Source organism: Apus apus, chromosome Z (genome assembly GCF_020740795.1).
Source record: "Apus apus isolate bApuApu2 chromosome Z, bApuApu2.pri.cur, whole genome shotgun sequence".
In the NCBI taxonomy this organism is placed as follows: Eukaryota; Metazoa; Chordata; class Aves; order Apodiformes; family Apodidae; genus Apus; species Apus apus.
Window position 1 is genome coordinate 13,075,485 of NC_067312.1, and position 24,070 is coordinate 13,099,554.

At 39.0% G+C, this 24,070-nt stretch overlaps 1 protein-coding gene across 2 annotated transcripts in view; it reads right to left on the bottom strand.

Moving 5' to 3' along the window:
• Positions 1-156: 156 nt before the first annotated feature.
• NADK2 (NAD kinase 2, mitochondrial) overlaps positions 157-24,070 on the bottom strand; it is a 33,343-nt gene continuing 9,429 nt past the window's right edge. Inside the window, exons 2-12 of one of the 2 annotated variants that reach the window (XM_051643486.1) lie at positions 17,836-17,924; positions 17,417-17,505; positions 15,707-15,788; positions 14,304-14,387; positions 12,623-12,759; positions 11,511-11,589; positions 7,711-7,806; positions 5,588-5,643; positions 5,451-5,504; positions 4,867-4,990; positions 157-3,000 (exon numbers count right to left, since the gene is read on the bottom strand). In XM_051643486.1, the coding sequence (XP_051499446.1) occupies positions 2,862-3,000; positions 4,867-4,990; positions 5,451-5,504; positions 5,588-5,643; positions 7,711-7,806; positions 11,511-11,589; positions 12,623-12,759; positions 14,304-14,387; positions 15,707-15,788; positions 17,417-17,505; positions 17,836-17,924 (1,029 nt within the window). In that variant the 3' untranslated portion in view covers positions 157-2,861. Of the gene's footprint in view, positions 3,001-4,866; positions 4,991-5,450; positions 5,505-5,587; positions 5,644-7,710; positions 7,855-11,510; positions 11,590-12,622; positions 12,760-14,303; positions 14,388-15,706; positions 15,789-17,416; positions 17,506-17,835; positions 17,925-24,070 lie in introns of both variants that reach the window. The other variant, XM_051643485.1, reaches the window with a different exon arrangement.

The window sequence follows — 24,070 nt, forward strand, 5'->3', positions numbered from 1 at the left end:
AGTTATAAGGCAGCTCCAAGCACTCTGTATCAGTAACTGCTGCATTTTACCTAAAGCATGACAGCTTAGAAACCATTATTTAAAACAAATTGCACAGTATGTGAGAAAATGAGCACATGAACTACTGTTGAAAGTTGAAACAAAGCACAGGCCAGCTTCATGTATCTACCAAGTTTTTAATTTTTATTACATAATGTATAAACACCACTTTTCTTAAAAAAAAAAAAAAAGCAAAGAATGACAGGTCTAGTTTAGCAGAACACAGTGTGGACTGGCACTAAATGAAAAGACCATGGATTTGATTCAGCAGCTAGAAGAGGTGCAGAGTTCACTGCCAGTCCAGGCAGATCAAATCAGTGTTAAACCAACACTCAGTCCTGTCAGAAAATACTGTCTACCAGGTAAGTTGCCTGTACTGTGATCCTTCATAATAAAGGATGCTTATTGTATTCTACAATTCTTTAATTAAAAAGGTAGCTGCTTCCTGTTTATTTATTACAAATTTCTGAATCATCCTAGTTATTTAAATAAAGCATTCACCAGTAAATGCTTTAACAGAAGTGCAATTAAATATAGACAAAACCAGTAGAGGCCACTCATGAGTAGGTCAGGTTTCCATTTTGCAAAGTTAGGAATTTGTGAAATCTCTTACTGAGGGCTAAACCAGATCATACTTAGTCTCTGCAGGGCCTGAAAACATTGCCTTTTAGTCTCAGCATTCATAATAAGGAATGACAGGCATCTTTAAGAGGTACCCTGATCAGACTAATCGGTCTCCATTAAAAGGTTACAGCACACAAATGTCTTTTAAGTTTGGGACAAGGGTTTCTGCTGTGAATTTTTCTGTGCAGGTATTCAAGTACATTAGCAATATCTAGACCTCAGATCTAACACAGTGATAAAGTTCTATGAAGTCATCAATGTGTGCTAATGACACTGGTGGGTTGATTTGTTTTTTTAAATCTTAACAGCATATTGACTAGTGTACTAGACAGAGGCACATTAACCCTCCTTAACTGGTTACAGATGGATTAGGAATAACTAAAACACCCTAGTCTGTGCAGCCAACTTTCTAAAGAAAGATTAGTCTTGCATCTTTACCTTTAGAGCAGTTTTACAGATTAATTTAGACATTAAGAGCTTTATTCTTACACTTCCTGAACTTACCAAGTTTTGAAAGAGTATTTGGTTACTTGATTATCCCCATCTGGTCTGCAATCCTGGTAAGTAGATTGAGTTATTTACACTATCTGCAGCACACTTAAAGGTGAAATGTACACAAACAGTGGCAACTTACTCAAAAAGCTCTGTCAATATCACATTTTACTAAAATTGAATGCTCTGGTCAGATCATTTTCCTCTAAATGCTGGTTTAGTGAATACAAAGCACTTAAGTAGTGTAAGGAAAAAATCCTTTATCCCCTTCCTCCACCTGTAAAGATAAGTTTACATTTTCTGATTGGCAATAAATACACCAATTTGCCACACTGGAAAACATTTACATCAGACCTGAGAACATCTGTTGCAGAAGTCTCTTCATTCAAAAGTGGTTTAAAGAAAACTCACTTTTGGAAATAGATCTGTAGTAGACAGGACAAAACATATTTGTTTCAAGTCACATAGAAGTGTTCCCGCTGTAGGAATCTTCCATTTTGTCAAATTCTGCCCTGATCTATGCAATTAACACACTTTCAAAGGCAGTCCTAGTTCACAGTTTCTCTAAAACATAAGCCAAGAATTCACTTCCTTTTCTATTATCAGAGCTTTTTTTGCTATTATCAACTTGCTTACCTAACACATTATTAGAGGCACATAAAACTCATTTGTTTCCAAATAAATATCAGTAAAATTCAGCATAGGATTGGAAATTTAAACTTTTGGGGAAGTTAAACACACATATGGAAAACTGGGAGACACACAGGTATTAACTTGTGCTCCCAACTACTACCACTCAGCACATCTCCTTCAATTATAAAGAATCTCAGAACTTGAAATTGCAAACCAATCAACTTAAGTCCAAATATCTTTCTTAATGATAGTCACCTACATACACTACTGTGACTAAACACCTGCTAACCCGTTAATTCATTCAGTGAAGGAGTATATCTTACTTCAACATTTCCTATAGTTTATATATTCCTACTAAAGGGCTCCAGAAAACCCTGGGGTTTCAAGTCCCTCTCTAGCCAAAGAGTAAAGGCAAGAACTACCTCATCCAAGATGTGATTAAACCAGACTTTTACTTTGGATGTAAATCTACTAAGTAGAAAAAAATCCTGGAAGAGCAAAAAAAACCCAACAAAACCCCACCAAGTTTCACAAGTTGTATGGAACTAAAAAGTTGTAAAATTCTTTAAAAGCATACAAAAAAATTTATATTTCTATTATTTCAACATTAGGATTTACCAAAATCTATATATCCTTGCATCAAGTTGCTAGATTGACAGCTTTTCTACAAAAGTGTATGTATGAAGGTGTTTAATCAGTCCCAGACTGTTATTAAAAAACTGTACATCTGAATATTTAATACTACTGACTTAATATTTGAACCCATCTACCTGTGTTTATAAATATGCTCTTTCAGGTTTGCCTTGCAGGTTAAAATGTCAATTTCCACTGATGTTAGAGCTAAGAGACTTCAGATCTATTTCTTTTTCAGCAGACACAAAAAGAGCTTTAACATCAGGCTAAGGTTTCCCCAACCCAAAGGAATGAAAAGCATCTCAAGCTTCCTCCAAACGCTCTTGCAATCAAAAAGGCCAACTTCCAACATAATGCAGCATTGTGATTGCTGTCTATCTCCAGGAGTCCCGTCTCTGGATCCAGCATTGCTTTCAGCAGGAGCCATTTCAGCAGGTCCTTCAATCTTCCAGCAGAACTGTGCACAGTGCATCCTCTGTATCGATCATTATTGAAGCTATCGCCCCATCATTGAACTCAAAAGATGTTCCTCCATCTACAACCATACATGCATCCCAACAACGGGAACGGACGCAGACTCTGCAAAAAAAAAAACAAAAAAAAAAGATTTTCACAAAAAATTAAAAAATTATTTCATACAACCAGTTATTTGAACTGGTTCTTGGACATTCCTTTGCATGGATCAGCCAATGCTTAGTTACATGGAGGCAAACATAGAGAATAACTCAATTTGGTGCTAAGGAATTGAGTCCCCTGACCTACCAGTACCTTGTATACACAAAGCAGAGTCCAGAGAGGACTGAAGGACTTGTCCAAATGGAGACTATTGCTCAAAGAGTCTGAGAACAACCCTTGATTTCAAAAGCTGCAGTTCAGGTGTATTTTTTAAAAGAAAGCTACTTTTTTTTGTATTGCTGGGTGGGAACCAATAGTTATGCCAGAGCTGCTGCAAGACTGCAGTTTCACACAGACATACTTGATTGTTTCTGACTTACACCTTGGTCTAGACAAAGTTCTCATCTCCAAAATGTAATCAACAATTACCCAGGGACCTAAATTTTCAGGGAGAAACATCTTTTACAAATACGAAAAGGCGGGAAGCACAGCCACAGTGTCAGTTTAATTGGCCTGTTGCAGAACATGAAGGCATGTTCCACTCTGGGCAGCCACTACGTCAAAAAAAATAATTAAAAAGATAACAGCAATGGGGAGATAGCTAGTATGAAGAGCTGAAGATCAATTGTGACAGGCAGTAAATTATTCTTAAAAAAAGTGAAAATGGGTATATATCCTTCATACCTATGCAGTCAGTTGTAGCTTCAGTATAGTTTTTATAGTATGTATCATGCTGAGGGCTCCAAGTAAGACAAGACTTAGTCCTGTAGAACCCATGGATAAAAATGCAGTTATTTGCTCCTATTTTAACCTCTGCTCTTACCACCTCTTAGTATTTATACACCCTGGAGAACTCCCAGATCCAACTAAGGAGCAGTAAATATTTAAGGACATGACACATACACTGTTGGCATCTAATATTGTAATATTTAGTAGCAAGAGATGTTATTTATTAATAGGTCATAAAACGTTGTAAAATTGATGTGGCTCAAAAGGAGCAGAATTTGGGCCTCCTTTGTCAGAGCTCCTTTAGACATTTGTTTTGATACAAAAGGTTGAATTAACATTTAACTGATATGTTGTATTGTTCTTAACATGGTTATTCTGAACATAAAATTAAGTTGCATGTAAATTTATATTTAATTGTGGCAAGCTCCAGAAAAATCAGAGAATTCACTTAGGTTGGAAAAAACCATTAAGGTCATAGAGTCCAAAAATTAATACAACATCCACCACTAAAGCATGTCCCTAAGCACAATGTCTGTATATCCTTTAAGAACCTCCATGGATGGTGACTCAACTCCTGGGCAGCCTGTTCCAATGCTTGATAACTCCTTCCTATAAAATCATGGCTAATACATCATATTCTGCTCTGAAAATGAGTTTTCAGAGTACAGAGTATGCTCTGTAACCATACACTGGTAGTTCAATTCAGCAACTACATTCACCCTGATTAGTCTTGTTTCCTCCAGACTGCACAAAAGCACTGTTTGAGTCTCTCCTTCATACAACATATGTTTTGGCCCCCTCATCATCTCAGTGGCCCCTTCCTGAATTTACTCCAGTTTGTCAATGCCTGTGTCTCCTACTGAGGGAAATGGCACACAGCCAAAAATGGGCACAGTGAGTTATTTTTATTCTGTAAGACTGCAAATGGATCAAACATTAAAAAGGCATAACACAATTTGGAAACATTTTCTTCCTGTTAAGAAAACAATACTCAATCCCTTCAAAACACAAACTGCATGTTGAAACACTTCAAAGGAAACTCCTGGATTACTCCTAGTTTGACAAATACACTCTTCAGTGACTGCTACAGCCAACACTTACTTTGAAGAGAAGCCACGCTGCCGGCTACTGGAGAAAACTCTGTTTACAATAGGTTCTCGAACACTGAAAAACATCTTTGGTTCTTCTGGACTGTAGAGCAGGGACTCATTGTAATCATTCGTTACTGTAAACAGAGAAATCAGCCATTATTTTCTTCCAGAGAAAATCAGTTAATCTCAGAAACACACCTTTCCAGGAAAGAGCAGCTTCCCTACCAAGAGGGAATACTGAGTCTTGCCACATGTTTAATAGCCTTTACCTGCAAAAAATCAGATTTCATAGAAGATTCCTTTCAGTTCTATTGCATGATGAACACTCAACAGCTCTATTCAGATGATTATATATTAAATGTCTCAAATCTTAGAAGAAATGAAATTCTGAAGACCTACACATACCAGAGTCTAAATAAGTGCTTTCCTATCAACTCAGACATTTTTCACCAAATGTGCCTAAATAATGTTTGTAAGAAATACTGATTTTACAAGAGTGCTAAAATACTGAAAGCACTGCTCTGTATTAAGAGTACGAACGAATAACTGGTCAAAGATAAGATACCTTAAAGAAATCTTGCTTTTTTCACTAACCTTTTTGTACTAGCTCCGTGTTCAATGGCATAGTCAAACTTCCATGCCTTTTAGCTGTTGAGCCAAGAGAAAGAGCCCCAATTAGATACATAAATCTTTATATAAGCTTGGCCAATAAAGCCACAATGTTAACTCACCAATGTTAAGGATCTCTTCAACAGCTTGATGTGCTAACTTGTTAATATTATAGGACCTAGACAGAGAAGTAGAAGCCTTGTTTGCTAAGCAACACAAGTTGGGAGAAAAACAAAACAAAAAAACTTGCATACACATTAAGAACTATATTCAACACCAGGAAAAAAACAAAGACTGCTAGTAAGTGTGAGCTGACATGAGTTTCTTAAAAAAAATGCCTTAAATTAACTCTCAGTTTGACATCTGCCTATAGCTTTGTAAACCTTAATAATGTTAAGTCTTCAAGAAAGAAGAGCAGATACTCAGGATGTAGTCTCCTTAACAATAATCCTCCTGCCTTAAAACCCCAATAATTGCTGATTAAAATCTTCATTTTTAAAAAAAGAAAAATGACAGTTCTACAGATTTGTGTGTTCTTATCCCTTCTATCCACTCCCTGCTAATTACTTCCCTTCTGTTAAGTTCTCATTTATGGTACCCAACAGTTCTCTACAAATATTACTTTATTACTTCTCTTTATCCCTACCCTAAGATCTGGGCTTTAATCTCTTACGAACCAGTGCATGTAGAAAAGGAACAGTCAGATCAGACACTTGCACTTGCCATATTTGGATGTACAAGTCATCATAAAACCTCAATCCGAACCAAGTCTAACCTCCAACAGAAGTCTCCCTCCCATGTCCAGTCTCAAAAGGTATCAGGTGCTAGTCACAGCCTCTGTGCAGCAGTGCTGTGAACTCGCCGATGTCTCAAAACAGTATGAAATTCTCAGGCCAGCACTTCTGAGCCTGAGCACATGCTGGCATAAAATTGAGATTCAGTTTGAAATTGTCCTCTCTCTCAGCCAGATATCCTTTTGTGCAAGCTCTGGCAGCCGAAGGAAGCACTTGGACACTTAAATCCCTCTTAGTCTGAGGAGGTCTGAAATAGCAGGAGAGCCCCTAAACCACAGTAAGGATCATCACTCCACTGAGGCATCGGTTCAGAGAAGTCCAGCAGCACACACTGATTACAGCAATGGAGACAGACAACCCTGGAGTTTGGTCCCTGGTTCTGGGATTGCTCAGTACAGAGTGTATAAGCAACTGAAATGCATAATAGCTTTGAACGAAGACTGTACATTTCCCAAGGTACTGAACACCAGGAAAGTTCCTCTAGCAGTCTGCCAACTTCATCCTTGGCAGCCTTCAGGACTAAGTTATGTGGTCTGAATACAAAATTCTGAATTACAATGAAGCGTAAAACCCAGTAACCATGGTTATGGCATGAATATGCATTTTTGAATTCAATTAAAAGCTTCAGTTTTAGTTCATCTTAGCTTGCCATATGAATCCAGGGTGTGTTGTACAACTTTAAACTATAAGCACAGCCAGATTTTCAACCGAAAGAGACTCTCACTGTACACGTCTCTCACATCTCAAAACTCAAATGATTATAAATGTCCACACACTACTGAAGCTTGTTTAAGCTGAAGTTAATTTACCCCTTTGACTAAGCTAGTACCAGCTCTGCTTAGATATGCCTGTCTTTGTTTAAGGGAGTATTTTGGCAAGGAGATGGTGCCCTTTCAGTGAAGTTTGAAAGAGGCAAGAGACTTGGAAGGAGAATGGACAGTAGATGTGGCAGAGAACACATAACGCTATTTCCAAGTACATGTTTTCTCATTCTTCTTAGAGCTTAGATTTTTTTTTTTTTTAAGTTTTCTGAGCTACTTCATCTAAGCATTTTAATTTTAGCCCACAAGAGTAGTTTAAAGATCTTACCAATATGCACTGCAACTAAAAGCAGAGCATCTTTCCCTTGCCACCCCTAACCATTCATTTCCATGTGTGGCATGCAACTTCTTTCAAAGTTACACCAAAGGTAATTTTCTGTCTCAATGTCTCAGCTCCTCACCCTTTCATATCTTCTCCCCATACCTATAATTGAGGGGTGCTCTGCTCTTCTCTTATACCCAAGACAGCTTTGAACCATACTGGCAGTAAGAATAATTGGACACAGTTGACATGCACCAACTTACCCGTAGGCAAATAAAGCCTCAGTCTGAACAAAATGCTGAAGCAAAAGAGGTCCATCTAGCTTATCTGAAGTTATATTTTAAGTCAAAGCAGCAACATGTACTTACCATGCTTTTGATCCTGTTCCAGTACACACATTAAGCCCCGAACTCTTCTGTTTTTCCCAAGGACCATCATCAACTGATATCTCATAATAGGAGGCCCTATGAAGCGAGAATTTAAAACTGGGTTTGCAGGACTTAAAGTTCTCCCTGAATAAGACAGAACACACAGCCTTATCAGGCACATAAATATTTACAGAGGCTAGTTTCAAATCTGGATGATAACTTCACAGGTTTTGCACAGTGTTTCTGATTTGGCAGCCACTTCTGATTCACTGTTTTATAGCAATTATAATGGACAAAAGTGATTTGCAGCATGAGCTTTCAGGCAGTTTTTCTGCAGCCACTTTTCATACTAAATTATGCACAAAGAACTCTGTGGTTCATCTGGGAAAAGCTACATACACAAGCAGAGTTTGCTAGGCTTACAAATGAAACCAGAAATGTTACCATCCTTGAGTAATTGTTAAACTACTGAGAAACTGTGTGCATGCTGTGACTGGATCTCCTAAAATTACATCAGGGAACACTAAGAAGTAAGGCACTCCAATGTCTGAAAGTAATAGAATGGCTTCAAGATTAATTGTTGATCACTTCAGTAATTAAAAATCCACTGCTATCCTTCCCAGTTTTAGTTTTACAACAGTCAGCAGGCTTACATTTCTGTCCAGGGCAAATTCTTCCCAAAGCTCAAATGTATTAAGTCTTGGGGTACAGTCAGCATGACAAAGTTCCACCTTCATTAGTACAAGGAGCTTACTGATCTGGTTTGGGTCATGACGGTTTCAGTATGGATCAACTAGGAATACACTTACTGAGTATTAAGCTTAAACTCTTAGTAACTAAGGGCATTTTTGAGCACTCTTGAGAGTATGGAAAGATGAAAGAACTAGTGGCAAAATAAGAACACAGGTGTACAGCTTGATTCAGTTTAAGATAATTCTTGCAAGCTGGGTATGAAAGGTGTTGTTTTTTTTTTTCAATTTCCTTGTTTTCTTAACTGACATGCAGAATAAGGCCTTGAAAGAAACACCTAGACTCATTCTGTCTTATTATACCGCAGACTCTTGTATTTGAATCTTACAGAAGGTGCTGTAAGGTTCTGACATCTGTGTGATGTTATTATTTAAGTCTTCAAGTGTAAGGCCCTATTAACACACTATTTAACAACACAGTATTTATTATCACAGATTTTTTCCTAAGGGCATTGTGTTCCTCAATGCTTCTCAAATACACTGGAACCAAAGAGCACAAGGTATTTGTGACACTCAGAAGCAAAGGGCTACTATAAAACGTTGGAAAGCAGCTTTGTGTTTCTCTATCAATGTACATTAACAAAACATTTTGAGAGCAAAATTTGTATCTCTTTGAGACTAATTCCTTCTGACAGTCTGAAGCTGCAGTCCAGATGGAAGATAGAGCACTCATGGAACATTTATATTTTTTCCAGCAGCAATCAGTGTCCCAGGCATTATACAAATGTAAGAATGTTACACTCTGAAGTTGTGGGGTTTTTTGAGAAAAAACATACAGAAAAAAAGGGAAAAGGAATATAAAATACAAGTTTGGCCAAATCCTGACCAAGGATCTTGCTTTAATTCCTGTCATGCAGTCCCAGTCACATTTCCTACATCCCTACATGTTATCATTTGACTCACAGAAAAACACTGATCTGCAGGACAGAAAGGATAGTCAAAGGTATCTTAGATAATCCAGTACAAGGATTTGATACGAATTTGTCCCTTAAAACAAGAAATTAAGTGTTCTCCCACAGTAACAATGCTTCTGACAAATGCACGCTGATACCTTTGCCTCTAATGACAGAGAGGCAGGGAAAAGAGTACTTCACAGAATCACAGAATATCAGGGGTTGGAAGGGACCTCAAGAGACCATCGAGTCCAACTCCCCTGCCATAGCAGGACCAGAACTAGGGCAAGTCAGTCAGAAATGCATCCAGATGGGTCTTGAAAGTATCCAGAGAAGGAGACTCCACAACATCCCTGGGAAGCCTGTTCCAGTGCTCTGTAACCCTCACAGTAAAGAAGTTCTTCCTTATGTTGAGGTGGAACTTCCTGTGCTCTAGCTTGAATCCACTGTCCCTTGTCCTATGACAGGGCACAAGTGAAAAGAGCTTGTCCCTGCCTTCTTGATGCCCAGCCCTCATGTATTTATAGACATTAATAAGATCCCCTCCCAGTCTTCTCCTCTCTAGACTGAAAAGCCCCAGGTCTCTCAGCCTTTCCTCACAAGACAGATGTTCCAGTCCCTTACTCATCCTCATAGCCTTTTGTGGGACTCTCTCAAGTAAATCCCTGTCCCTCTTGAACTGGCAAGCCCAGAACTGGATGCAATACTCTAGGTGAGGTCTCTCTAGGGCAGAGTAGAGGGAAAGGAGAACCTCCCTCAATCTACTGGACACGCTCTTCTTAAGGCACCCCAAGATACCACTGGCCTTCTTGGCCACAAGTGCACATTGCTGATTCATGGATAACTTGTCTACCAGGCCTCCCAAGGTCCTTCTCCATGGGGCAGATCACCTCCTAACCTCTACCGGTACATTTTGTTATTCCTTCCCACGTGCAGGACCCTGCACTTGTTCTTGTTGAACCTCATTAGGATCCTCTTTGCCCAGCTCTACTTGGTAACACTAAAAGCTAATTCTACCTACTTGGCCATGCTGAAAACTTACGAAAAGATATTTAAAAAGAAACACAGGAGAGGAGGCAGTTTAAGGACAGGTATTTAAATCTTCCATTCACTGTGAAGATAGGAAGTGAAAGCATTTAGTTACATAAGAATTATCTGGGAAACAAGTAAAAGAACGAAGACGAAAGAAAACACCCAGAAATAATAAAAGATGAAAGAACGACCAGACAGGAAGACTGAAAACCAGAAATTAACATCACTGCACTTCCATCTCTGGAAATTCACTCCATAATTAGCAAAAGTACAAGCAGTTTGTCCTGGTTTGAGCCAGGATGAAGCCAATTTTCCTTTTACTGATTTTTTTTAATTTATTTTTTTTTTCCCTTCAGCAAGCTTTCTTTTAACTAGTCACAGGGTGTTCTAACTAAGGCTGATAACAGTGGAATGTTTTTCTAACTGCTGGGTCTTCAAGGTCGCACCTTCACTCTGCCGGTTCAGACACTACAGGGAGATCTGTGACCCCCCCTGTAGGAGGCTGAGTTAGACAGACAGCAAAACTGGCCAGAGATATTCCATTCCATGTATCTACGTAAGCTCAGAGGAAGGTCAGAGATCACAGAAGACAACTTCCTTCCTGCTTCTTCCCTTCTCTTCCATCCATGGCCAGTGTCCGTGGAGGACTCCATCCATCCAGCACTGTCAAACCCCAGGCTCGAGCTCTCCTGAACCTCATAACTCTCCGCTTTCTCCAGCAGCTCCAGGATTTTTTGGGACTGTTCACAGCTCAGGAGATGCTGTGGCAGTTGCTGGGGGTGGTGGGAGGTGAGAGGCTTTTGCACATATCTGAAGATATTGGTATATAATTGTATATATTTTCTTTTATCACTAGTGTTTAATTAAAGCTGTGTAGTTTAGTTTTCAATCCAGCCAAGTCTCTCTCTTTTTCTCTCTCTCATTCCCTACCTGGGTGGGAGGGGGAGGGGATCAAGAGCATTGTTGTCAAACCTGAGTCAAATGGTGACACAGTATTATATGTTCATGGATTAGAATTAAAATTTGACACCCAAGACATCATCCCGTCACTAATGGTCCACTGCAATGTTGTAACAAGAAATAAATTCAACTGTGCCTAGCTGCAGCAGCAAAAAGTTCAACATACCTGGATGAAAGAGATTCTCCAATAAAGACTTCATTGAGTGCTCTCACTGGCAGAAGATGTGGACCAGAAATGTCAGATCCTGCAGATATTTAATATAACAGTTTTTGATCATGGCTCTAATCCCCAAATTAAAAAAAAATATTCACAACTGATTGAAGGACACACTCTGCTTTCTGGGTTTGTATTTCAGACCTAGTGCTCCACTCTCTTCAAGGACTCAATTTTTCACTGATTTGGTCTGTAGCCAGTCACTGTCCTTTACTGGAGACTAGAAATATTTGAACCAAGGTCGATACGGCAATGACACTTACATTCAGTCACTGCTTTCCCTGAAAACTCATAGGCAAACAAAGAAACTGAGGTCTTCTCTTCTGTCAGTCACTCTTCCAGCCCAGTTAAATTAACTGATGGTGACCTAATAGACATTTCTGATAAAGTTCAAAGATTTAGACTTCTTACCACAGGGTAATTAAGGGGGATTAACAAGTTCTTTATGTTGACTAAGGAGTCTCAGTGAGGACACGTAGTGCTAGACACAGGTAAAGGATAGAATCCTGCATCTTCATCATAAAGAAAACCATTGCTTTCTGATGACTAACGAATACCCAGAGAGCCAGAGAGACACCCTCACTTCTAGTTTCTAATTTGTTTGCTGGCCATCTGTGACCAGCCTTTTCATTTGTCAAGTAACCTACCTCAAATTTAGCAAAACTTAAGAGCACATGCACGCACACAAACATGCTTTCAGTGTGAAGCTACTAAACATATGGTTAAATTGATCATGTAGTAATCCCCATGTGTCTATAGTAACTCTAAGAAACAGCATTTTAAAAAAGTTCAGCTGTTTTTCCAGCAGACAGTACTATTTACAAATATTTCTAAACTGTTAACACTGAAAACTGGTTATAAGTGTACAGTCCAAAAAAACATCTATAAACAAAAAATACTCAATTCTAAAAAACTTTAATCTGTGTCTTCAAGTAATGAGAGCTGTCTCTCCCTGGATCTCAAATACATCAAGCAGGCTTCAAATACTTCAGCTCTTACAAGTCTTTATCTCCTGGTGCAAGTTATCAAAACAAAATTATTATACTCATCAGATTTTAACCTACTTTGATCCGGGAGTCTTTCATTTATGTGAGCCCTGCTGTGTTGCTCTTGGCTTAGCTGCTGTTCATGTAAATCTACAGGGGTTGGGTTAATACCAGTCCCTTCAAGATACAGTCGGATTCTTTGCCGCCACTGCCACCTTAGAGGAGAAAGAAGTTGGTATCAGCAGCTGAAATATTAATTGCAGAACTAGACAGGATCAGAAGGTCATCATCCTTGTACAGCCTCACTTAACATTTCCTTACTATAATATACCTATCTGCCCTTAAATTCCATGTATGGTTTAAGTAGTCAAGCAGACAGTATGCAATGAATACTATCATGCTAGTCTCCTTAAAATACTCATGCTAGAACATGTCAAAATCCTTACAAAATTTGAAAATGTGACTGTACCCCTATTACACCACTATTACGAGATCCTGTTACACCACTGACCATCCAAAAAAGAAACATGGGTAGTCTGATACACTTTGTCCTTTATAAATCAATGACGTTGGTTGTGCTTAGAGAGATTGTTGCACTGAAGTGGCTGACACTTCAATGGTAAGCAGAAAAGGCAACCCCCCTTTTTCCAGTCAGTTGGCACCTCACCATCCTTACACAAGTCTGAGCCCCCATAAGCTGTCTAGACAGGCTGATCCAGTTACCCACCTACTTTAAAATTTCCTTAGGGTCAAATCTGAAAACTGCCAAGTGAAACACTCACTCAGGTCCTTGCTTAGGAATATCAGTTCCTATTATTCTGGAAAAGCAACCAGAGACATTCTGTTTCACTCTGGTGAGCCTTCAGATCCATAATGAGAAACAACAGGAGTGTTGGCAACATTAGTATAACATGACACCCAACAAAACATTAGAAGTGCCCAGATTATCAAGGGAGGTTACCTGCATTAGCACCACCTGCTTTGCCTAAGCAACTTAGCGTGATGGAAGGTTAAAAGCTTCTGTTTCAGAACACGGGAGATGAAGTACCTTTTCATTGAGCAATACCTACTGAAACCCCTTCAGCTACTTAAAATCAATCCTGATGACGGTATTCACCCCATTTCAGAATTTTTCTATGCACAGATACAGTTACACATCAATCTGTAAATTAAATGCTAGAAGTATAAACAAAACCCAACAGTAATGTACGTTCATGTGAATTACTTGTTTCTGTTTGATGGTTTGTCATTCTAAAAGTATTCTGGAATGTCAATACACTGCAGAACAAGTTCTACTTTTAAATAGTTTTAAAAAACTCTTCCCTAATCTGTGCTTTGAAATTCAGCTTGCCTCCTTCTTAATTCAAGTGAGACTCTTATTTTAAAACACCAAGCTGTCTTCAGCATAAAGAGAAGTTTTGGTTTACGCTAATCTGCTAGCAAAATTTAATCCACTCTACATTAATCAACAAACCCTAGATGCAAGACATTCACCATTTCCTAACTGTACAGGCTTCATTAGCTTCTAGCATGGCCCATCAATGTACTACGTATGTTTGAGTGTTTAAATATGTAAACCAATACAGTCTTCACCAGAATGAAGCTCCCCATTTAAGAATTTGCTAAGTCAGAAAAGAAAATAAATTACTGGAGATCATAACAAAAGCCTTTTTGCAGAAACTGACAGTCACTTTTATCTTTTGTATTTCAATCTCACTCTTTACCACATTTTGAAAAATCAAAGATCAGTGAATCCTACCTGAACTCACCACGATAAAGCTTCTGTAGTGCTTCAGGAAATGAGTGTGTGTATCTCACAGGCAAGCATAAGTGACCTTCTGATCTGGTAGCAAAAAAGGACAATGAAAATTTCTATTAAGATTTGGTATCTTTAAAAAAAAAAAACCAAAACAAAACAAATCAAACATGTATCTTGTTACATAAAGCAAAGCTACAATTTGACCTTTGTGAACCTATAGTATTCATACATTAATAACACATCAGCAACAATACATCTTGTCCAGCTCCTTTGGCATGTGTGAGAGACACAGGATGTTTCTCCCACATTTCCCCTAAAAACTCCCACTTCAGCGAGTAATCCTGCAGCAATACATGGGCAGTAATATAGTTCCTGTCACCATAGTCCTAAACAAGGAATTGAAGCCTAATAAACCTTCCCAAGTTAGAAAGAAAATTTCCTCCATTTACATACAAGTTAGTGATACTAGACAGGTAAACAACATGTCTAGGATCAAAAGACTGTCATATCAAAGCCAGAAACACTGCTACTCTTTCAAGAGTGATATTTGATAACTTGAAGGCACTTGTAATTTGAACCCTGCTATTCAGGCTTGATACTGTAGAATAACTATTCACAGCATTTTAAGAGTTTTGGAAGTAAGGTATGGAAGGAATTAAAACTTTTGGCCTCCACTTTCTTGTCTACTGAGATTAAACTGGTAACAAACCTAAATCTGGAAATCTCAGCAGACAGAGCCTTGGTGAATCCTGAGTTTTACTTGCCATCCATTTGAAAGCTATATCAGCCAGGCAGTACTAATAAGCTGCATCCACCTGCCCAAATCAATCTTAGGGCTAGGTGGATGCAACTTGTGTGGAGTTTATAATAGGACAACTAAATGCCATTAATTCGCTGAGGAGACTGCGTCCTCTGAGGCATGGCACCGTTTACACAAAGAAAGCAGAACAAACCTCTTCCTCTGAGGCCCTATCAGCTTTCCAATAGGATCCATCTTCTTCATAAAGAAATCACGTTTCTGTGTGTTCAGGCACTATACTGTTAGCTGCTTTCATTAAGTTCCTTCTCCTGTCTCTGTTCTATACTACCATCTCTAAGTCTCAAACTTCTGGTTAGTAATACAAGTTAACAAGCTCCAAATGCTGTTACACTGGTGTGTGAAAACAGTTGTAGCAGTTTACAGTCATGCTTATCCAGTACTACTTAATGTTCTCTCAGATGAAACAAGGTAACTCACGATGGAAACTTTTCTAATAAAACATTATGCTCATTTGATAGCTACAATCCAGTAAAAAAGACATTTATGCTGCCAAATGCCATGGGCATGCCTCATGCAGCATGAAAACAAATGCAAGTTGTCCCAGATAGTAAATAAAGCACTGCTTTCTCAAGTGTGTTTTTACCTTTCAGGATCAGTATTTACTCCAATAACTGGTTTAAATTTATCAAAGACCTTACTGGCTGCCAGCAACATTGTACCATCACCTACAGAAAAAGCAAAAACAAAAGTTAATTTTACTTCACATTCTAGTATCCCAAACAAAACCCTCTCACAGGTACTGTAGCATTATCACTACCTGCTTTAGTATCAACAACCAGCCAGGAAATGGAAGCATTCAAAGCCAGGCAAGATATGTCCCTGAGCAACCTAATCTAGTGGGAGGTGTCCCTGACCATGGCAGGACGGCTGGACCTTTTTTAAAAGCTTCTTCCAACCTGAAACATTCTATGATAATCTGTACAAAAATAAAATGGGACCACAAAACTAGTGACACTTTCAAAGGAGAGTAGTGACAACTGAATTCAAGATGACAGATATGATAGGAAAAAGTACTTTTCTGACAGCTATCCACGACCAGGCAACTAAATTTGGCAGAAGCAAGTTTGAAGGGAGATATATGGAAATCTCTGTATATCAGCTAAGAGAAAATTTCTAAAGAACATAAATTTAGAAAGTATCACTAATCAAAGCCAAAGGAGACAGGAAGCAATACAAAATTTTACTGTGAATCATATGAAAACAATTACTTTAGTTCCATCTCAGTTGTTCTCCTAGAAGGCACAATTCAAAGACCTGATTTAGTTGCAAATAGGCATGCTTGGAAAAAATAAGCTGTTAAAACAGAAACCTTAAAGTGTCACTCGTTTCTTTAGACATTGATATTCTTTCCTGTCTGTTAAACAGGTGGACAACTATAACCTGACTCAACCAAGATATAAACTCTGAAAACACTGATGATGGATCACTTCCCAGCTGCTTGCCTCATAATCCTGACAGATGTTGCCACAGCCAACTGGCACCTTAATCCCCAGTTTAGAGGAGTTCTTTGAAATCTGCAGGTGTATATCAGAATGCTTCAGGAATGTATATCTCTTTCCAACCATTATCCCTTTATAACCATTCTGAACAGTAACCAGTAGCTAAGGGCAAACTGGACCAGTAGAGAGGAGAGAAAGGCAAAGTAGTGGTCAAGTATAACTGCCATAGATGATGGCACATCACGTCAGAGCCCAGCAACACACTGTAGTATTTACAGCAAATCACAAAATTAATACTGAATGAACTGCTGCGATCCAATGTTCAAAAGGCTAGTTGTTCTGTTGGTTCATTTAAAAAGCTCAAAGCAGTGGCACAGGCTGCTCAGAAGTTGCATACTCTCACCTGTACCACCCAACTAGATAATCCATTAACTGGAATTGAGTGTAAAAGCAAGAAATAGTTTGAGTAAGGGGAGAAAGAGGTAGTTTTTGCTAGTCTCCTCACACACCAAAAAACAAGAAGTAGGGTTCAGACCTATATATTAATCACATGCCAGCAAGCATTTTTGCCCTTTAGTTGAAAACAGTAGTAAATTTCACAGCTTATGCTGTTTTCCATGACAACAGTAAATGTTTCCTAAGTGGTTGTGCACTGGAATTCACTTCCTAATGCTACAACTTTACACTAGATGTAGTGATGATGGTCACAACCACTGGATTTTGTCATGTTTTCTGACAATCAGATACACAATTTGTTTTCAAAATGTGCATCCAGATGCTTCACACATTGCAAAGTATTTTTGAAAAGGTATCTATAAAAACATACTGAAAACACTACTCCCATAAAGTCATACCTCCTGCTGATATAACAGCATCTGCCCACCGAACTGTGTCTTCATTATATTCTCGACGTTTAACAAGACGAACTTCTATCCTCTCGTTCCTACAAAGTGCAGAAAAAGCCTGAATGTGTCCTATATTGTTCCTTGCCACAGCCTTCTGAAAAACTGACATTTAATTAAGGACTAATTACAGTGGTTTTTGGATCACAAGCATTTGACACACGGACAAATCCTTCACATCTTTCTCTTTTGTTTTCAAGATAACAACTCGGTATGTAACTTCATATTATGATTATTTCAGGAATGACTATTCATCCACATCCCTCTGTTTTAAGCATTCCTATTTCAGAGCTTGTAACACAAAGCTTCCTTTCATTGTAGTACACAATTCATCTGCACTGTGTATCAAATTCTCAACACCCAACTCTTACCGTAAACTGTCTACAACATGCTCCACATTTTTTGTATGAATGCGATGTCGCTCCAGCAGACCAGCATAGTTAGATCCCTTCAAGGCAAGCTGTGAGAAACAAATTGATTTTGTAAAAGTTAATGACTACAGTAATTGCCTCTGAGTAATACCAACAGAAGCTATAAAAAGCATGTCTTTTATCTCATCAGAGACATGTGCTTTTATAAGCATTCCATTAGATACATCTCTATATACATATCAGTTAGCTTATATTGACAAGTTCATTAAATTAGTTACATGGCCTCAGTACCCAAGAATCACAGACCTTTTGAGGGTTATACACAAAATGCAAGCAAGTAGGCTGGCACTGACTTTTATGCCACTTCAGGCACTCTGCTATCCTTGTATCTGCTAAGTAATTTGAACTCCAGGTAAAACTACATAAAATAGTAATACAATCTATACTCATGTGCTAAAAGCATCCAGCCAAACAGCTAACTACCTGAAGAGTTATAAACATTGTGTTATAGAGAGAGAACAATAGAAAAAGCAACAGGAGTGATAATTAGGAAAACACAAATCTTTTAAATACCTTAGAACCTTAACCTTTACATTATATTTGAGCTAAAATGGAAGACTGCCAAGTGGTGACAAAGGTGACATTTCCCCTGCGTCAAAAAAAGCTTAAGGACAGCCTATCTGCTACCTTTGACACTGTCCCCTGGATTACAGACCAGATTTTTCAAACAAATTCACATAAATAACAAGACAAACAGTATTTAACAGTTGCATTCTAGCAAAATTATTTTTGGAAGCCTCCTGAGGGTCCTTCTAGCCTGTTATTCTACACCTACACTGTCATTGCTCCCTTTTTCCCAACGAGTTAAAACCAATTCACCACCACAGAAACATGAATTCCCCTAGCATTTGTGCAGCGAAATTCATCTGTGCCAGAAGCTTTGAATAGCAATTCCAGCAATATATTGAAGTGCCTTTACTTAAGTTGCACACCCTTCCAAGAGAAAGTGGTGCCAAACAGCCACAACTAATCCCATTTCCATAGAGACTCCCAAACCACAGAACTCTGCAGCAAAGGGGAAAGGTATGGCAGGATACGACCATTTCAGTTAATTGCAATCCAATACCCACCAAACACCATCTTTATTCACCTGACACCTGCTGATGTCAAGAAATCCAACCATGAGCTAAGCACAAAGACAGACTCCGTGCTGCTGAAACTGCAGAAAAGAATGGAACGGTCTGTTCTGGAACTGCGTTGCTGTCCTGCTCAGTGTGTTTATGATCAGCGATTAACTTGCAGGAATGAAATATTTAGGTGGTCTTACAGCTGGGACCTGGAAACCACCTCCAACAGAGGGGCTCCTAGACTTTGTCTGGCTGCCTCCAACAGCACTAGAGGAAGAGTAGCTGCCAACTGTGCTAGGTCACACACACAGATAAGCATGTGGGTGATAAGGAAACATTCAGACAAAGCTTTCAGATCATCTTTACAAAGCTTGTTAGTACAGGGTAACTGGGGTACAGGGTGTTATGTCCCATTCATTGCCTCACACAGTTAAACCCCATGTTTCTGTTTCTTCTACAACTGCCATCCTTGCACACTCCTGAATACCTCCTGCTCCCCCAGTGCCTGTGGGAATCTGAATTTCCCACTGGGAATCTGAATGGTGCCACTGTGCTGCTCTAGGAATGGGAAGAGTACGCAAAACCATCATCAGTTACAGCACTGCCCATTGCTAGGTCTGCTGCCAGCCTCTCATGTCCATTTGGAGCAGAAAGGAGAGAGTGGAAAAGAGGAAATAAGAGATCCATCTCCCACAGGCAACATCTGCCACTGAGCGCAACAGGTCTAATTTGCTAGAAGAGAGATTTTCAATTACACATTTGAAGCACAAATTTACTGTGCTTTACCAACTGAAAGGACAAGAATTCCACAGCAAATGACCTCAAAAAAGTAATCAAGTTGTGTTACTAAAATCCGATTACCATTCATGTCTTCTCTAGAAATACCTGCTGTGAATGAAAGACAAACACCTGACAGACTGCTGCTGCAGCAGCATATGTTTTTCAGGCTTCTATTTCCAAAAGCTATTCTCTCCACACACAACAGAAACTGCAAATTTCATCTTGCGATTTTATGTACCTCATTATTTGGCTAATTTGTCAGCACGCAGTCTTTTAATTTGGTCAAAGAGAACTTTTATCTCAGAACAACGACACCATAATGGATATCTGTATGACCAGTTTGCAAGCTTTTCAGTCACAGACACCAGTGGTGAGCCTACAGCTAACAGTCCACTGGCATTACTAGCAAGGAGAGGTATGGGGAGTGTCACTGCTGTGGAACAGTCTGCTCTGTAACCTACATTTGCCTTAGGTGTGTTAAATTATTTCACTGACAGCTTCACAAAGCAGTAAAGGATGCTCAGCTAATAAACTCCCAATATTCTGATGACTGGCTGAACCATTTCCATGGATACTTCTACTTTTGCTAAGAGCAGCACTGCAGAACAGTTACCTAACAGGTAGAGGTCTCCTCTTTGAATTCAGCTCTGTAACAAGTAAGCAGGTATCACCAAGCAACAAGATAAATTAAAAGTTAGAGCCTTGAGTTTAAATGACTAAGATACATCTACAGAGTTAATGAATCATCCTAATCTGCTAAAGGCTCCAGAGATTAAAACAGTCTGAACATCTCTAGCGTTATCCCTCTAGCTCAGAGTAAATAACTCCCAGGTTCATTCAGCTAAGAATGAATTAAGAACTCAAAAAAGGAACACCCTGCCTGAGCCTAAGCACCTTCAATTGTATCAACAAGGAATGCTTATCAGCTAATTTGATTGTACCTGCCTAAAGAACCAGAGAAGCCCTTGTGGTCAGAAGCCAAAGCACCGTGGAGTGGTTTAGGTTGGGAGGGACCTCTGGAGTTCATCTTGTCCACCTTCACTGCTCAGGCAGGGCCACCTGGGGCTGCAAGGACTGTGTCCAGGTGACTTCACAGGATCTCCACAGATGGGAGCTTCTAACTCCTCTCTGGGCAGCCTGTCCCTGGGATAAGCTACCCTCATTGTGAAAAATTGTCTCCCAGTGTTTAGACAGACCCTCCCTGTGCTTCAGTTTGTGCCCACTGTCTCTGGTCCTACCTCATATCCAGGGCCTGGATGCCATACTAAAACTATGACAAATGCCACTGCTTAGAAGAGCTCTGCACCACGCACAAAGAATAAGACAGACCAACACCTCCTTTTTATTTAAAAAAAAAAACTGAAGGCAAAGATCAGACAGTTTAGTTGCTGTCTGTACAACCAACTCCCCACAGAGCATGGGAGGAACTTGAAAACCCCAGACTGCAAGACAGCCTGGCTCCCAAGACCACTGATCAGAGAGGCCTGTGAACCCGTGACAGGCCTGGGTCTTACCAACTGACCTTCAAAAAGGTCAGTAGGTTTCAGCTTCTGCATCAAGAGAAGTTGCAAATTCTTCTTCCTTTGAGGGAAGCTCTATTTTACAATTGTGACAGTTACCCTGACAAAAGGAAAAGGTTGGACAGGCCACTCCCCACTTTCAACATCCAGAAGCAAGTCTGACAGTCTCACAGAGCAAGTATCTTTAAAGGAAGTACTGACATTTGTGGGGAACGGGCCATCTTCTCTCCCCCCCATTCACCATTTAACTCCCTGATAACAGCCTGTGACAACATTCCTGACTAAAATGTGAAAAACAAACTATTACGACACACTCCTGTTGAGCTTATTTGGTCTTTTAAGCTGTATGGAGCAGAAATTTGATCCAAGTATGAAGTCTACCTGAAGAAAAATGGAGTTACACCAAATACCTGATCACATTTATGAAATAACTTTGTATACTGTAGTTTCTTCAAGTTTATTTTCTAAAAACTGTCATTAAGATAAAGTAAAACAACAAAGGTCTCATTTTTACAAGAAAAAGTTCTCATTGAAAGTAATCCTTCTGCTACATTTCACCACTACCCTTTTGAAGAAAAATCACTTTTTTCCACAGAATAAGAAGCTATGTTTGGTCCATGAAACAGAAAAAACTGTCACAAAACTGGGAAAAAACTGAACTAAGTGTCATGGGGTCATAATATATACTCCTGCAAAACCTACCCATACTAATACAGAAAACCTAAAAAAATTACAAAAAAAAAAAAAGACTAATCCTGCCAGCACAGTACAAGGAGTACACTGTAAAACATAAAACATTTAAACTCATCCATACTCTTCCATACATTGCCAGATTGCAAACTGTTTTTCTAGGCACTGGCTAGCAAATAACAAGGTTGCTTCTACAGAGGTCAGAATCTTCAAACTGGAGTATTCATGGTATTTCTTGGTGTTGAAGTTGTAAAAGCCTGTGTGAGGGGCCACACACAGGTCTGGAGCCCTGCACTAATATTAAGTAATTTCTTCCAGTGGTTTTCTGGTCAGATGTGTAAAAGGAAATTGAAAAGTGCTGATGAATAGAAGTTATAAGCTATAGGTCCTTAAACACACAGGAAATGTGGCATTTGCTGAGGTTCCTGGAACAGAGGGGAAAAAAAAAGGGTAGAACATGCAGGAAACATCCTAACAGAGCACAAGGGTGGTCAGCTATGGGAGGCACTAGCGGAAGCACCCGAAAGCAGAAGTACCCATGACGCGTGGGAAGAAACAACTGTAGACCTATTAATCTGACCTCTATAGGCATGCAAGACTGTAAAATAAAATGCATTAATATATACATAAAAGCTATTCTAGCTAAGTGCATTAGTAGATGAAAACAGACAAACTGGCCAAAAATACATTCAGGCATAACTTCAGTAGGGTTTTTAAACATCACAGATGCAATGTAAAGCAGGCTTCCAAGAGAGGAAAGCATTGGAAAACACTCTCAGGTGAGAAGAACTTGCTCTATAATGGCGTTATTTTTCCTTAGAAGCCTGAGGGAAAAAAGGTCTACATCTAATTACTGCCAAAAAAAACCAAACAAAACAAACCCAACACAGCTCTTCTTTTATCTTCTGGCCTGATCCTTTTTTTTAATGAAAGGGCATTTTTTCAAAAACCTTTAATAGTCATATAGGCAAGACACACTAGACACACTTGCTTGACTGCCTTCCTTCTGAAGTCTCAGCTCTCACCTCTGGCAAGTGTCACCCCACTGGGACTGAATTGTAGACCTGCTGCCCTTGAGTAATGTCGGTCCTCCAGGAACACTGCTGCACAACCAAGGACATGCTTGTAGCCACCAATACAGAAGCAACATGAAGCCAAGTAACATCCAAATACCTACTGCGGTCTACATATGCAGATAATGATCCTTGATTCAGAGAATGGGGAAAAGAAAAGCTATAGACAAGTCTTACTGACATCACTAATCTAAGACGTAGGATAAAAGAGTATGTGCTCTCAAAATAGCAATGTGAATGTTGTCCAGAGTGAAACTGTGAACAGAGCACTTTCTACACCTCATCCTAGTACACTAAGATTAACAGGAACTTTTCAGATCCATTTTGGTTATATATTAATATACATATATAAAAAATACACATCCATATTCTTATTACTACGTTTATCCTTAATTTACAGGGCTAACCTTCATGTTGCCTTAAACTGACACTGCACCAGGGTGTAGTTAATGACTTGGAGTACCAATCAGTTGTTTTACAACCCATTCAGAAGTTAAGCTAAATGTTTCACTAGAAGCATTAAAAACAAACAAACAAAAAACCTAAAACCAAAAACAAACCAACAAAAAAAACCCAAAATAGATCTAGAAACAGTTACTCGCAATATCCACACTGAAGCTGCCAACACACACACCCCAGGCAGGAAAACAAGAACAGATCACTATTTTCCAATCTACTTAATTTCTACAGAAAGAACCACCAAACAAATGGCTTTAGAAAGGAACAGCTGAACACAGAAGTTTGAATTCTAACATGAAGAAAATAATACTATGACCATTATAGGTACAGTCATCTTACCATTTATCAGCAGAAAACAGCACTATCAAAAGTCCTGTATTTTCATAAATTGTACAGTTAGATTAACCACATCTCTCAAATATACACAAAATCAGTGCTCTCAGTTTTAAAAGAAAAAAGCATTTCTTTAGACAGAAATATGGAAAAAAAAAATCCCAATGTGTCAACTTTTTACCTAGAAACAACTTTGAATATGGTACATGCTTCAAATAATACAATCCTAGATTCCCTGACAAATAAGGAACAC